Here is a 15,151-nt window from a genome sequence, read left to right as displayed (position 1 = left end):
CTCTCGGAGACACCAGAAGGAAAGACTTGTCCCCAGACCTCCACCCGAGTTCACTTAAGAGGTTTTTACTGAGCACCTAATGAAACATCAGGAACTGTCCAAGCCTCCCGGTCTTGCAAGCTCGTTGGGAGACACGGACAAAGAAAACTAACAAGTGCGGTGAGCAGTACATCAGGTGGTGAAGGGCCAGGGGAAAGCTGAGGGCAGGGGGGCCGGCACAAGGCCCTCCAGGCCGCAGAGGCAGATATCACCAGGCAGTGTTGCTTGTGTCCTCAACATGATGGCTTGGTGGTCATTAGAAAAAGTTGAATGTGTTTCTCATCCCTTCCTTACAGTCTAGTAAATGTAATGATCTTCTTCCTACAGATCTAGTCTACAACCTCTAAATATTTTGCATTTCTCTTTTGAACTTTGCAGAAAACTCTTGGCCAGAGAGCTCCTCCAGCTTGGGTGGTGGAGGAGGACGGAGCCTTCGAAGGCCCCTACCAAGGGGTCCTGAGTTTTTCCTCTCGCCCTTGCTCACAGCCTCTGGTGGGCATCAGCTGCCTGGGTGGGCTTGGGCTCCATGCCCAGATTTGCATGTTTGACACATTTACTCAAGGGAATGTCTTCATTAAAGCTAAAAGTGATCTGTTATTGTTCCTAATTACGTTCTCAATAATTTTAGACTGCCATTCAGAAAATTGACCTACTCTCCCTCTTAGCCCTCTAGCCCACCCAGTCTGCCTGTAGTACCAGTTTTTCTGTTGGTTATGGTTCTTGTACTATGAAGTGGTAGATTGTGCCTTTAGGTGTTTAAATGAAACACAGTTTATCAGCTCCTGTCTCTCGAATCAGATATTTGGGTCACTCTACTGTCCAGTCATGGTAAATCCTGCCTTCTGTCTACCAATTTCTGCTCATCCCCAAAGAAATAGGTAAACAAGCCCATTGTAAAGCTGCCTTCTATCACCTTCATTTTTCTCGGCCCAGTACAGAGCTGATGAAAACACATTCTTTGTTACATTCCATTCATTTCCAAATGCACAAGTTTTCAAATACATTATAAACGAGAAGAAAAGAAACTGGGGGATTGTTTGTCATACTGTCATATTATTTTATTTATCGTCTCTTGTCAATAGAAAAGTCCAGAAGTGTAGTGAGATAAAAATGGAAGTACATGCAAAGATAAAATTGTAAATGGCATAGACTGCTGTATTTCCTCCCATTTTTCTTTCCCTCCTCCTGTTGGACAGTAAACAAGAAGGATTGGGTCAGCTGGCGCACGCTCCTCTCAGGAGAGCTGGGAGAGCATTTGTGATGAGGTTTGTCCCCCTCACCCTTCACCAAGCTTGCCGACGGCCCCACGCACCCGCCTCCCACTCCCCACACTGGCGTGACACCATCGCAGTTCGTGACCGGATTCTGGCTGACAAATGATAAGGGACACGGCATCTAGAAGAGTGGGAAAGTTTCCTTGGACACCTCCTCTCACCAAAGATTGTTAACCCAGAAATTAGTACTCTAGCCTCACCTCTTCTGCAGTCAGGTGATGACAAATTAGGTGAACTTGGGGAAAGAGGTGAGAGGAACCTTCTCCTTAGTGAAGGCTTTTTTTTTTTTTTTTTCCTATCAGGAGAGAAATCATGCTGTTTATTTCAGTGATCACAGTACAGCTCCTGTTAACGTTGTCCACGTCCTGCCACGAGAAAATCACCTCATGGGGTCCTAGAGAATGTCCTGGTCTGTGGTGCTGACATACCCTTCACTGGAGCACATTTCAATGAAAAAAATTACTGATTTCTCAGAGTCCTTGGAGATATATATAAATTACATATATAGACTTGGCTGTATGTCAGTCTCTTAAAAATATGCACCTGGGGGTTCAGCATTATGGGATTCGAGCTGCTGAGACACTGGCCCCCCAGGGTGGCGGGAAATCAAACATACCTATTGAGACGCTTGCAGGCAGGAAAGCACTTAATCCCTTTGCCAAGCCATTTTAATAATGCAGAGAAAGATGACAGACTCCAAGTGGTTGCAAAAGCAAGTGATGAACAGAAAAACCACCTGATTTTCTTAAAGCAGAGTATCCTGGAGCAGTTTCACTCCTCCCCCGAAAGAGCACCAGTGTCCCTCACTGTGCATGGGAGAAGGTCAAGAATCACAAGACTGACCAATTAAATGGCCCTCCGTACTGTCAGAAATCAGGTTGAGGATGGCTGGAGCCAGGCTGCTGGCAGACACCGTGCCACGGAAGTGACCAGAGAGCATCCCCAGCTCTGTTCTGTGTGTCTGTGGCCACTGCAGCCCTTGTTGCCGAAGGTCAGCCGTCTCAGCTGCATATAGCTCTGCCTTCTTTAGCTATTGCCCCACAAGGTAAATTCGAAGATTCATCTTCAAAAACCAAGCAGGACAGAGGATGCAAACACAGTGATCCGAAGGGACACCCTAACCCCAGTGTCTATGGCAGCAATGTCCACAACAGCCAAACTGTGGAAAGAGCCCAGATGCCCGTCGACAGGTGAATGAATAAAGAAGATGTGGAATAGACATACAATGGAATATTACACAGCCGCCAAAAAGAATGAAGCCTTGCCTTTTGCAACAACACGGATGGAACTAGAGGGTATGATGCTCAGCGAAATAAGTCAGTCAGAGAAAGACCAATACCGTATTATTTGACTCATACATGGAATCTAAGAAACAACGCAGAAGAGCATGGGAAAAGGAGGAGAAAAAGGAAGCGAGATGAAACCAGAGAGGGAGACAAACCATAAGAGGCTCTTAATCGTGGGAAACACTGCTGGAGGGGAGGGAGTGGAGGGATGGGGTAACTGGGTGGTGGGCATTAAGGAGGGCACGTGATGGAATGAGCACTCGGTGGTACGTAAGATCGATGCATTACCGGCCTCTACCTCTGAACCTAATAATACACTGTATGTTAAGTAATTGAATGTAAATTTAAGAACTTTTTAATGAAAAATTTCTTTAAAAAAAAAACTGAGCAGAAGTAGCCTTGATTTTATATATGGGAATTCCTGTCCACTTGGAACAAAGGAACGGCATAAACTCTAATTTCGGTGGTGTCGGAAGCTCCTTCTCTTCCTCCTCCCCCTCCCTGACCGCTCTTCCTGCAGTACTGTGTGGACGCGGGTGCCCGCCCTTCAGAGGTGCGCTGCAGGGGTTTGTCCCAGTCCTGCCTTCTGTCCTTACTCTTCCTGCTCTCCCCGAGAGGTCTACTTAGAAGCCTCAGGATTTCAGTCACTGCTCCCTCGCTGACCAGCCGATGTCCTCTAGATACCCCACAGGCACCTGAACATGGCACTTTTCTCCAGAAACTCCTTCCTTCTCCTCCATCCTAACACGCCCGTGTCCTTACCCCCAAGCCCGCTCTTTCTTCCAAGTTTTCACCCCTGAGTCGCTCTGCTGCCTGCCCAAACCACACCGGCCAGCAACCTGGAGTACTTCTGTGCACAAATCCAGCTGCCGAGGCCCCTCTGCTCTCTCTCCTTCCTCCCCATGGTGTCCCAGCGTCTCCTACTCAGCACAGTCCCCTCGTCGGGGTCCTTCGGTGACTCCGTTCTTCACTGGACAGAGTCCGTGGCGCACCCAGAAGCACTTCCCCTCGGCTTCCAGAGGAGCCGACACTTTCCCATACACACTGGACGGATTTCCACCTTCTTCGTTTTCTGTTCCTGAAATACCTTTCCTTCCCTCTTCTGCCTGGTGAATGCCTGTCCATCTTTCAAGGACATGGCTCAGGCTTTCCTGATTCCCCTGGAAGAATGGACCTCGCAGTCACACACCCACCCTGTCGTGCGGTGTCCCTGCCTGCTCCTCTCCTAGCCGCTCACAGTCTGTTCGCGTTCCCTCTGTCAGCGGCCGTCTTCCACTACTGACCCATGCCTCCTGGATGACGCTGACCTCGGGCATTAAAACTCGGAATCCCCAGCACCACCGTGGTGCCTAGCCACTGTGCACTTGAAATTCGAGGCAGTTTTATGTTGTTCTTGTCCGTAGATGCTCTGCTCACGATAACCAACCCTGTTCTATGTGGGCAAGGCTTGGTTCTTCATTCAACGAGTCCCTGCAGAAAGGGCTATTATGGCCAAAGCACATTGTTTCATACCAAGATGATTAATGCACACATACTTTCTTATTCCAAAAGGTGGACAGACCTAGGGGCACCTGGGGGGCTCAGTCGGTGAGCGTCTCAGGGTCCTGAGACTGAGCCCTGCGTCAGGCTCCCTGCTCAGTGGGGAGCCTGCTTCTCCCTCTCCCTCTGCCTGCTGCTCTCTCTTTTCATGCTCTTTCTCTCTCTTGCTCAAATACATAAATCTTTTAAAAATATTTTTATAAGTGGACAGACCCGCGGGCACATGGTGACGTGGGGAGCTGAGAGCCACGTGCGGGAGGAGCTGGGGCACCCGCGCCTCTGGCTTGGGCGGGGCCGCCACCATTCTGTCCAGAAAGCTGGTGGTCTGAATCTTAAAAGCTTTTCTGTAACTGCTAATGTCATCTGCTCAACACAAGCAACATGTGTTATTATTATTGGCATTGAAGAAAGATTTAAAAAAAAAAAAAAAGACAAAAGCCGAGGAACGCATTGCTCAACACTGGGAGCCTTCACTGTCTTTTATTCCCTTTGTTTTCAACCCTGTTGTCTCCTTTGTTCCTCCAAATTCGGGGCTGATTCTTTTCGAAGCAGGAAGATTTTGAGGTTTCAAACAGTACTGTAGATTCCATTACCTGCAAGCTTCCTGATGAGATGCTTTGTTTGCAAAACTGGAAACCCTGTAGCTGCAGACACACTAAGCATTGAGGAAGCAGAGCTGCCTCCTGATCTCAGAGCTGTCCTAGAACCATCCTTCCTCCAACAGAGGCGCCTCTCCCGGGACACATCCGCTTGTGTGTGAGAAGGGCCCATGGCTTGCTCGTCTCGCACATGTTTACATGGGAACCGTGCCCGGGTTCTGTACCTCAGGGCCAGTGGGACTCAGCACCCTTTGGTGGAGGGCAGCTTTCGACCTCATTATTTTCTGGCGTGTCCCGGGAAAGAACGAGACAGCGTGCGGGCAGCTGAGCCCATGACCTCAACCCTGCCCGAGCTGCCTGCTGCAAAGCTTTCCTGAGGCGTATTTGCCAGGAGCACCCACCTGTGAATCAGGAAACTCAAGATATTGGTGCTAATAGTGAAAACCAACACATGGGATCTACTGTCTCAGATGGCCTGGAAAATTTCACTCCTTTAGGGCACAGACTCTTTTTTGAAAGAAAGAAGTCTCTGTTTTTTTTAATGAGATGTTGGTATCTGTGGAACAAGGGAGTGTGGGGGAAAGAGGTCTGCTTGGGGCTCCGAGTGCCGCTTTGCCTGTGAACTGTGACTTGGGGCTCCAGGTCTTCTCGGGGCTCGGGGTGTTCATCTTCACGAGCCAGGACACTGGCCCCAAACACCTTCAGGGCCCTGGTGGGGAGGACAGTGCTGTCTCTGTGTCGGGCCCATGTACACACGCATATCTACAGACCCACATACGTGTTTCCTTGCTTGTAACGGCCCTGTGATGTGCTTATCGGTTTACGAACAAAACATATAAGGTTTGGAGAAGTTAGGTGACCTGTTCCCAAGCAATTAGGAGCTGTGGTGGCATTTCCAGGTTGATTGGATTCAAAACTGCTCTCTTTGTAACTGTGCCTTTCACCTTTTAGACTTGTGGGAACCTCATCCTAGGGTAGTTGGGGGCAGGGAGAGAAGCTTGGAGTAGGGTCGGGGGCCAGGCCAGGGGAACCTGATGGAGTCTGTTCCCAGGAACTGGGCCAGCACCCCACATCCCCATGTCCATATGTCCAACAGAAGGGCTAGCGGCCAACAGCGATCATGTCATTACTGCTCGTGCTCAGGGTGGGGCTGTCCTTGCAGCCAAATGCAAGGAAATAGCAGCGAGCAGGGTGGGCACGGTTATGGGGACCACAGCTGGTAGGACAAGAGGAGACCAGCCGTATGTCAGAGGGTGGTAGTGTCCGAGGTAGGCTTCAGGAGCGGTTCTGGGCTCCACCTGGGGTAGGGACTGAGCCGGGTCTCAACAGGCTCAGGACACGGACGCACACAGACCAATGCTGATTGTCATTAGTGTCTGGTGTCCATGCTGGGCACAGCCCCAAGAGTTTGACGTCCCCCCGTAGCTGTCGGGACGGGGCTTGCCCACGGGCTGCAGTGCTTGGTTCCAGGTGGACACAGAGACCCTGGTCAGGGAGAGGCTGTCTGCTTACCACCCCACAGCAGGGAGCTGCTTTCTTTCCTTTCCTTTTCTTTTTAACTCTGAAGAAAGATTTTTTTATTCCTGCCCATATCACTGACCAGGAGTGTGACCTATAGCCAGTGGTTCCCAGCTGGGGACAGCTGAGCTGCACAGGGGACGTTTGTCAGTGCCTAGAGACTTCTATTTTTTACATTACATCCTCAGGTCTTACTTATCTTAGAAATAAAAGTTGGTCCGTTTTGACTACCTTTGACTTTTGCCTCTGTTGTGTTTCTGTGAGCTCCACTGTTAGGGTTTCCTTATCTAAGTGAGATCATACGGTGTTTGTCTTTCTCTGACTCCTCTCGCTTAGCACAATGTCCTCAAAGTTCATCCGTGTTATAGCAAATGGTGAGATTCCCTTCCTTCTTGTGGCTGAATTATATTCCCTAAACTCACCACATTTTCTTTAGTTTTTTATCCGTGGACGCGTACGTTATTTTCATGTCTTGGCTGTTGTGAATGACGCTGCTGTGAACGTGGGGGTGCAGCCATCTCTTGGCGTCAGTGATTTCTTTTCCTTTGGGTCCATGCCCAGAAATCGGATTGCTGGATCATACGGTAGTTGTATTTTTAATTTTTAGCTTTCTGGGGAACGGGCAGAGGTGTTGTTGGAGGCAGGATGGAAGAGTGAACTTTGGGAGCAGAAAGGCAGAAGACCAAGTGTGGGAGGGTACGCCGGAGTCGCTGCTGAGCCGCGCGAGGAGTAGGCGTCCACCCTGCAGCACACATCCCAAACCCCGTTCCTGAACTGCTCCCCACAAGCCTGAACCCACCTGGTCTTTCCCTCTCAGAGTCCACAGCTTCCCTCTCCACAGCTCCTCTTCCACAGACCTCCCCCTAGCCAGCCGTCATCGAACTCTGACTCCTTGAAAAGTGCCCCACACCTTGTTTCCACCCCCACCACCCAGGCCTGTGGTCACCTGCCTGACCTCCCGTGTCCTCTCTTGACCCCCACGGTGGATTCCAGGGTTTGAGTCTTAAAACAGGCTCACATTATGTCATCCCCTGTCCCGTCCTCTTCCCACCTGCCTTTGGGATATCGCCCAGAGTTCTCCCCAAGGCACGAGGCCCTCCCTGAGCCGACCCCTCCCATCCCCGCCCCTTGCCCCACAGCTCCGCTTGCGCTGCGGCCCCCTGCAGCTCCTCCAGCACCCTGAGCCCACCGGGCAGCGAGGCTCTTCCGCACTGCGTCTCCCCCCAGGAATGCCCTGCGCCCAGGCCTCCCCAGGCTGGTTTTCCTCCCCGCTCCCCTCTGCTCCTGCTGGGTTCCAGGCCAGAGTCTGTCTCCCGATGCCTGCTCTTCCCCTAAAGCTGCACAACAGGGTATCTGCCGCTTACCCTCCTTCTTCCGCAGCTCTGTGGCTTTAAGAGTTCAGGGGAACGTTGAACTTTTTTGTCGTTTGAGAGATTTGATGTTCTTTAGATGTACTTTTTAATTACATGCAACCTCGACAGCTTCCCCCTACTCAGCTCTCCAGTGATTAAGGGGTTCGTGGTGGGGGAGATTGACGAGGATTAGGTGCAGTTTCTGGCCTCAGATGCTGTATTCCCAAAACGACTGAGCATCAGCCTTGGGGCCGCCAAAGCCCCCTGCTGCCCATTTGTTGCTGACTTCTGCAGAAAGCCTCTTTTGATTCAGCGTCTTCACCTCCAACCAGCCTGGGAATTGTTCAGGTGGAAAACGACGGTAAAGTCTCCATTAAGGAAATGCTTGGGGCAAGGAGCGTTCTAGTTAATTTAATTTTTGGTTAACTGAGCACCACCAGAGTTTTTACCAGGAGCGGACGGCATTATGTGAAAAGAAGTTGACAAATTTGGGGGGAGACGGTCCTTTATTTAAGCCATTTCTCTGACATTCGAAGTCACGTGACTCTGGGCCTCAGTTTTCTGGGCTGTAAAAGGGGGGCAGTAATAGGTCTCTTATTGTCTTGCCATTAGATTAAATGGGGGAAACGTTTGCAAGTCATTTAGCAATAGGCTTGTTGGCTACACAGGAGGCTTGGTAAAGTGCCTTCTTTTCAGGAGTAATTCTTAATACATTGGCATATAGCATTTAAAAAATCTTGTGTTAATATAGAGCATTGAAGGAGAGGGTACTATTCCTGGTGGAAGTATAGTGACTCATTATTGTGGAATACTTATAAAAAAATAACCGATCATTAAGGATTTTGAGTGCTTTTGTATCTCAGACACTGTGGAATAGCAGAAATAAAGAGGTCGTTTTATTCTTTTTGAAATGCCTAGGTATTCTTCTTTGCATCTCTCTTCTAAAAATTGAATGTAGGGGAAAAAAAACTGGTAGATAAGTCAGCATGGCAGGTTCAGAATGGCAGATAAAGCACCTCTATTACCACCTCTCACTTAAAAAAGAAGTAAAAACCCTCTAAAAAGCAGTAAAGGAAGAAGAGACTGAGGAGCACAATGACAAAAAGAAAGTGACAGAAACGATTCACAGATGGGAGGTGAAACCGGTTTCTGGAGAACTGCTCTCAGATGGCGGAATGGGCCCCGCGGGGGCGACAGTAGTGGCCTGGGGACGCCTGGAGTGTGTCAGGCCATGGCGGGGCTAATGGTGGGCTGGAGCTGGACACAGAGGGAAGACGTAATAGTTTGTCTCTGGAACAATCTACTTCCTGCCTGGGTACTGTATGCAGAGTAGTCAGCGGCTAAATAGGGCAGACAGACAGACGGACACATAGGGAAGGTTCTCCTCCACCAAGGACGAATGGCCCAGAGGGACAATCTCTGCACACTGGGATCCGGGGTCTCTGCAGAATAATAGTCTCCCACACGACCGAAATTCCCAGTTCACTAGCCTAGTGGTCACACGAGAGTCCTCCATGTGCTCATGCAGCTTCAATTGAAATATCATTGTTTTAGAAGAAAGGAGTGCTCAGCGTCCCGTGCTGTCGTGAACACGGCCCCTGCAGTTGGGAGATGTGCACTCTGGGTGCCTGGGTAAAATGGCACTGAAATACCGCGACAGCAGTTTCAGCAGCAGAAGCGCGGCTTTGATCTTGCTGTGGTGGCTCCCAGGAGTCAAGGTCACCTCACCCCCAGATCACAAATGCTCCCGTGAGGAATGATCACAGTTTAATCTGCACCTCTTACCCCTGCTTCTCCAAAAGTGTCCTGTGCCCCGAATCAAATCCAAGGAGTCACTGGACTTGTCCAGCCGACCCCACAGGCGAGGCACCTGGCACATGTCAGCACGTGTGATAGTGAGTTATGGAAATACCGCCTGCTGCTCTATCAATGTGGCCGGAACCCTGGACAGGGTGGCACTGCTCTGTCCCACTTGCCCCACCCCCGAGGGGCTGTACCTTGGCGCTTCCTGTTGTGATGCGTGCACGGTGTCCCGGGGTCAGGATGCCGTCGAGGCCCACCAGCTGGGGGCCTGTCCTCTCCGGGCAGTGACAAGTGCTGAGCACGGGTTTCCTCTTCTGCCACCTGAGCGGTGGCTGAGCGGTGATTAATGCCAAATTAGCACCTTGCTCAGTGACCTTTTAGCATTCACTGCTGCTCTCCTTCACTTCGCATTAACTATTTGCAAATATTAGCTTCTCAGGTCATTTCTTCTCATCAGCAACTTTCACAGATGACAGGCAGGTTGTTAATCTGATTGGCAGTCAGGTTCTGTCCTTTGCCCCATCATGAAAGTGTCAGTGCTCAGGCATCTCCCCAGGAATCCGATAAGCAGCCCAGCGGCCTCTACAATATTCTGAGCAGAGAGCGTCCACAGGAGGCGCTCACAGAGGCCTTTCCGTTCTAGCTTTGGGGGCAGAGGGGCTGGGAATGGCTTGACGCCTCCCCTGGGACTCGTGGAAACTGGTTTCCATCAACGTCATCAACATACAGGCTAAAAATTAATATGGCAGCTCTGTGCACCTCAAGATTTTTTTTTTTTTTTTTTTTTTTTTTTTTTTTGTGATTCACATGGACCTTTAAATCACATCCTACTTAAGCAGTAAAGGCAGAACACAGACAAGGCCAGTCCTCATTTTCCCTGCCGTGGGCCTCACTGCCACAGCTGTCCCCGGCGCTGGGATGGGGGCCCGGCTCTCTAGTGTCAGGTACCAGATGAAGCATTTCGCATTTGCAGAATCTAAATTTATTTTTATTTCCAGTCTCTGCCTTCTACACCCCCTATCGAAATCCCCGCTCTAAAAATGTTTGATCCGTCTTCATTTCCCCTAAATAAACAGCAGTAAAGTGTACTGTGGGTAGTTTAATTTTGATATTACATGTATTTTAGAGAAAAGTGGCAAAGACGTGTCATACTTTTTTCTCCCTTGTCACCAGAAGTACAAGCTAAATTATTTATAGTTTGATACTCACAAAACAGAGGTGGATTCAGGATATTTACTTTTCAGAGAAGAAAAAGGGATTGAAAGTACACGGACAGAACAGAACACTTTGCTGATTGAATGTGTTTGCTCTGGGGAGCCACATTTGCGCCCGAGTGAGAACACCAGCCCCATTCTAACTGCACACGTGCCCGGCAGAGTGCCTGACACATGGAATATTTGTGGAACTGGGCAGACTTGAAAAGAGTAGGTGGACTAGGTAACTCAATAAGTGAAGTCTTAAGGCAATAAAAAAATAAAGTCAGCAAACATTTTGGAAAACGCTCAACACTCGAAAGCACTTATCCCCACGATACGCAGGCGGCAGTGTAAGGCACTGGGTCCCTTGACTCCCAGCCGGAATGTTCACTTACTGACTGTGGATTCCACCCCAGGATCCTGCCGTCTGATGAAGGCCAGTGACAATGACCACACCCAAGGGCTCCCCTCCAAGGGTCGGGGTGGGGTCGTGACATTCAGGTGTCCCATCAGAGTGGCTTGACAAGACTCCCCCATGTGTTATGTTCCGGTCTTGACATCTTCCGTGGTTAGGAGAGTCCCATGAAGTTTTGCTTTCTCTACCACAGGAGAGGTTGGCACCCCCGAAACCATGGCGCCCGTCATTGTGATTCCCCCCGGCAACAGAAGTGTGGTGGCCGGGTCCAGTGAGACCACCTTGGAATGCATCGCCAATGCCAGGTATGCAGCGGGTCCCACCCTGGGGGCACGAATCCATTGAAACTGATGAGATGGCCCTTCAGTGGAAGGCCACATCACACGTGTGCTTGCTGTTCTAGCAGTCATGCTGGTCTCGTTTGTCCAGCGGGACTACACGCACGACACACCTGGGAAAATAGGGCCCGACTTCCCAAGCCTGGGACTGCAGTGCTTGCACTGAATGTACTGCGGTGCTGGTGGAAGGCCCCCATGGATGCACAGGGAAGAAGCACCTTTCTCCTCGGCAGGGCTCGGTGTTCTCAGCCTCATCAGCGGTCGCTCCAGAATTTGGTTCCCATGATCCTGCCTCCCATGTAGCCATGTCCCCTAGCAGTATTTATTTTAAACATTCTTTTCCCGAGCAAATGGAATCATTAGCACTTATGGTCCATCGCTGCCGCAATTAGCTATCCTTGCTCAATAGCCCTTGAGCGGAATGTATTGTCGGTGCGCACCGTGAGGGAGTCGGGCCGCATCTGGATTGATTTTTAAATGTCCATTGTTCAACCCGCCGTGGTTCCTGGTAGAATTAGCTTTGTCAGGCTTGTGCTGAATGCCTGAAATTACGATTATTGCTACCTACGTGATTCACCGTTGTTGTCAATCATGCCCTGCGCCCTCCCAGGCCTGTCGAGGAGCTGCACGTGACCTGGAAGAGGAACGGGGTGAGGGTCGCCGGGGGGCTCCACAGCCATGGGAGACGCCTCACCATCAGCAACCCGACGTCCGCCGACACCGGGATGTACATCTGTGAGGCGACGCTGAGAGGACACGCATTCGACGCAGCCACAGCGCAAGCCTTTCTGGCTATCATAGGTAACGCGGGGCTCGGAGGCGCGCGGCCCCTCATGGAGCTGCCCGGAAACAGCCGCCTCCGGCCGGCTCCCTTTCTAACTCAGAGAAGGAGGGTGACGCGGAGGCTACCTTCCAGAGTCACCCTGCTCTTCTTTCTCCAAGAACATAAGCCCGCTGAACCCGAAGTGCTCATGTTCTGAGTACTTCTAAGAAATGTGATTCTGGATCCTTCTGGCCACAAAGCTCGAGAGGTGGTGTGGTGAGGTCCTTGTCACATATGTCACCTTCTGGTACTGGCCTCTCCAGCATGAAGCTTCCCTGTAGCCCTTACTGGGCGTTTATGGTCGGTTTTCAGAGATTATCCCATTACTGGTATTTTTTGACCCAGAAAAAAAGAAGCTTCGGAATATTATCTTCTGTTAAGTGAAAAGGGGAGAACAGAGCTGCTTCCTAGGACATGTGCCAAGGGCCATTCCTGAGCCAAAGAGAGCAAGATAAAATTCGGCACCCGGGAGTCACTCTGGACACTAGAAAGTGTCAGTGTTCAGGGAGTGGGCGTTGTTCGGTGGCCAAGGAAATCCTCAGGGTATTTGCGGGTTATGGTAAGATCACGGTACATTGTGAGGACAGTGCCTTTGTTTCTCGCGTTCTTCGGCTCCTGTAATACTTTTAGTCCCCTTAGTGGCTGTGGTCACTCTCACTGTGACCTGTCCAGCAGGATAGTGGCCGCTGCAGGTAGGAGGGGCTGAGGCAACGCCTGGGAGGAGAATCTCTGCCTCTTCTCTCCTTCCGGAAGAAGGGAATGAGAACGAGAAAGGTTAGGTCGGCAGAGCCCTGGGGAGCACTGTGGCTCCTTACAGGACATTTGTCACAGCTTTCCACTTTGCCAACTAAGAAAGAAGACAAGCTGTGTTCTCCTGTGAAATTAGCAAGGGTATCAGGAAATGCCGAGTAAAAGGCAGTTTGCCTTGAGTGTGTCACACTCCTTTTGATCAAGAAGAAATGGCTCCGTGGCCTGGAAACGACCCAGCCAAATACACCCAAACCCATCCGTCCCTCCAAATGGAGCGTAAAGACTTTTAAAGCATCAGGAAGGCAGACCTCGAGTCACATGTTGCCGTGAACTCCGCACTAGGGGACCGAGCTGCTTGTCCTGCTGCCTCTCCTCCTGTGTTCCCAATGGAGGGAAACACCGAAGGCCTGTGCCCCGCGATGACATCCTTCTGCCCCCTGTGAGCATAGCATGTTATAGATCGAACCAAATTAACATTCGGCACGTGTCCGTCTCCAGGAGACAGGACTGTATTGTGTTAAAACATCTTAAGGTGATTTAAACAAGAGAAGAAATTTATCTTCCTGTGAACTGGAATGTTTGTTTCCATCATAATTCCCTTTAGAAATATTTAAATCTATCCTATGAACTTTGGTTTCACATTGACAAGTGAATTCCAAGGCAGGCTGTGTGCCGCTCTGTGTTCAGGCTTTGAAAGGGACACAACTCTGTATCTTTAGGAGGTTGATTTACATTCCCTTTTATTTATAAGAATTTGCTTTGGCAGGGAGGATTCTGTGCAGGCGTTGTCCTGGGGAAGCCCTGAGGAGGGCCTCTGTGAATCCAGATTGGTTGGGAGATGGTGGCCCCAGGCGCGGTGCGCTGGGAGGAGGTTCCCAGGGGCACCGTGGGGCCCGGCAGGGAGCTGTCCCCGAAGCAGGCCGGTGCAGGAAGGTGGAAACACTCTGGCTTTCAGGGACTTCCATCAGGACTGACGAAACAAGACAGGACGGGGTGGTTGTTTCCTCTGCCTGTCAACTTCAATAGCGTATTGCCAGATTTCTGAGGTTTACACAGGAATTCGGGCTGCGTCCCACCTGCTGCAAGTCCTGGTGGTGGCCTATGTGACAGGGAGCACCGGCCTCCAGGGGGACCTCTGCTCCGGCCCGTTGCTGCTCCTTAGCTCTTTCTCCCGCCCTGGCCTCCACATGCTCCCCGAGAGCCTCCCCACACCCCGCATGCTGAGGCCGATGCCATGGCCTGCCCACATAGCCCCCAGTCTCCCTGCTTCAACTACTCGCACCACTGTTCCTCACGGCCTTCCTGGGCCACTGGAGCCGCAGTGCCCGCCATGCGGCAGGTTGAAGTGCGGGGTCTGATGGACAGTAGACGGACAGCTAAGCTCCCTCCCTACTGGGACGGGGGTGTGATCTGGAGGTCCTGGCTTCCAGTGCCCCCAGTAGATGAGCTCACTTGGTCATGTGCTCCTTGCAGCTGACCTGTCTCTTCTGGTGGTGTTTCCATCATTTCCCCGATAAACTGTGGGCCACTCGGCTGGGCTGTGGGGACAGACCTGGGCTCAGACCCTCTAGGCACCACTCATGGGTTCGAACAAGTCCCTTTGCCTCTGCTGGCCTCAGTTTCCACATGTGTAAACTGTAGACGGGGTAGGAAATGATCAGGGTTCATACCGTGAGCAGTAAAGGTCGTGCTGGTCACAGAGGCAGGGGGATGGCAGCGTGATGAGGTGTGGGCAGAGGGCCGTTATCCCACCTGTGGCATTGTTTCAGCTCTTTACCGATGGTCACGTGACATGCACTTTTCACCTTAGCTGTCCCTGAAGTCAGGGTGTGTCTCAGGATCCCCGGAAGCATTTTTTCTTTCCTGAGGGTAAATACAGCTGCAAAGTCTCCGATTCAGTGAGACAGCGTGTACATCTTCCTTTCCAGACTGACAGACCGACACTGTCTCCTGTCACTGCCATTCACATGCTTACCCTGCGTCCGTGAGTGTCTGTGTCCCTGCCCTCAGACATGCATCAGTGTGAGTGGCTGCTGTCCAGAGCCATCTCTGTGCCTCTCGGGCTGGTCTGGTGTTTGCAGACACGGATCATTCAGGAATGCCAAAATCGTATCATTAGAATCCCAGATTATTTGTACCATCGGCAGGCTGATACATGCCACAATCAAGGAGTTACAACTGTGCTGGAAGGTTCTCTAGAGCTGAGACCAAGCCACTCT

The 15,151-nt window shown here is 50.9% G+C and overlaps 1 protein-coding gene across 2 annotated transcripts in view; it reads left to right on the top strand.

Moving 5' to 3' along the window:
• The window catches only part of SDK1 (sidekick cell adhesion molecule 1), an 865,094-nt gene that overhangs the window by 620,058 nt on the left and 229,885 nt on the right, over nt 1-15,151 (top strand). For both annotated transcript variants that reach the window (XM_080830507.1, XM_080830508.1), the window contains exons 6-7: nt 11,215-11,326; nt 11,970-12,160. In XM_080830507.1, the coding sequence (XP_080686633.1) occupies nt 11,215-11,326; nt 11,970-12,160 (303 nt within the window). The remainder of the gene's footprint in view (nt 1-11,214; nt 11,327-11,969; nt 12,161-15,151) is intronic.

Source organism: Martes martes (genome assembly GCF_963455335.1).
Source record: "Martes martes genome assembly, chromosome: 18".
Lineage (NCBI taxonomy): Eukaryota > Metazoa > Chordata > Mammalia > Carnivora > Mustelidae > Martes > Martes martes.
This window is presented reverse-complemented; position numbering and strand designations above follow the sequence as displayed.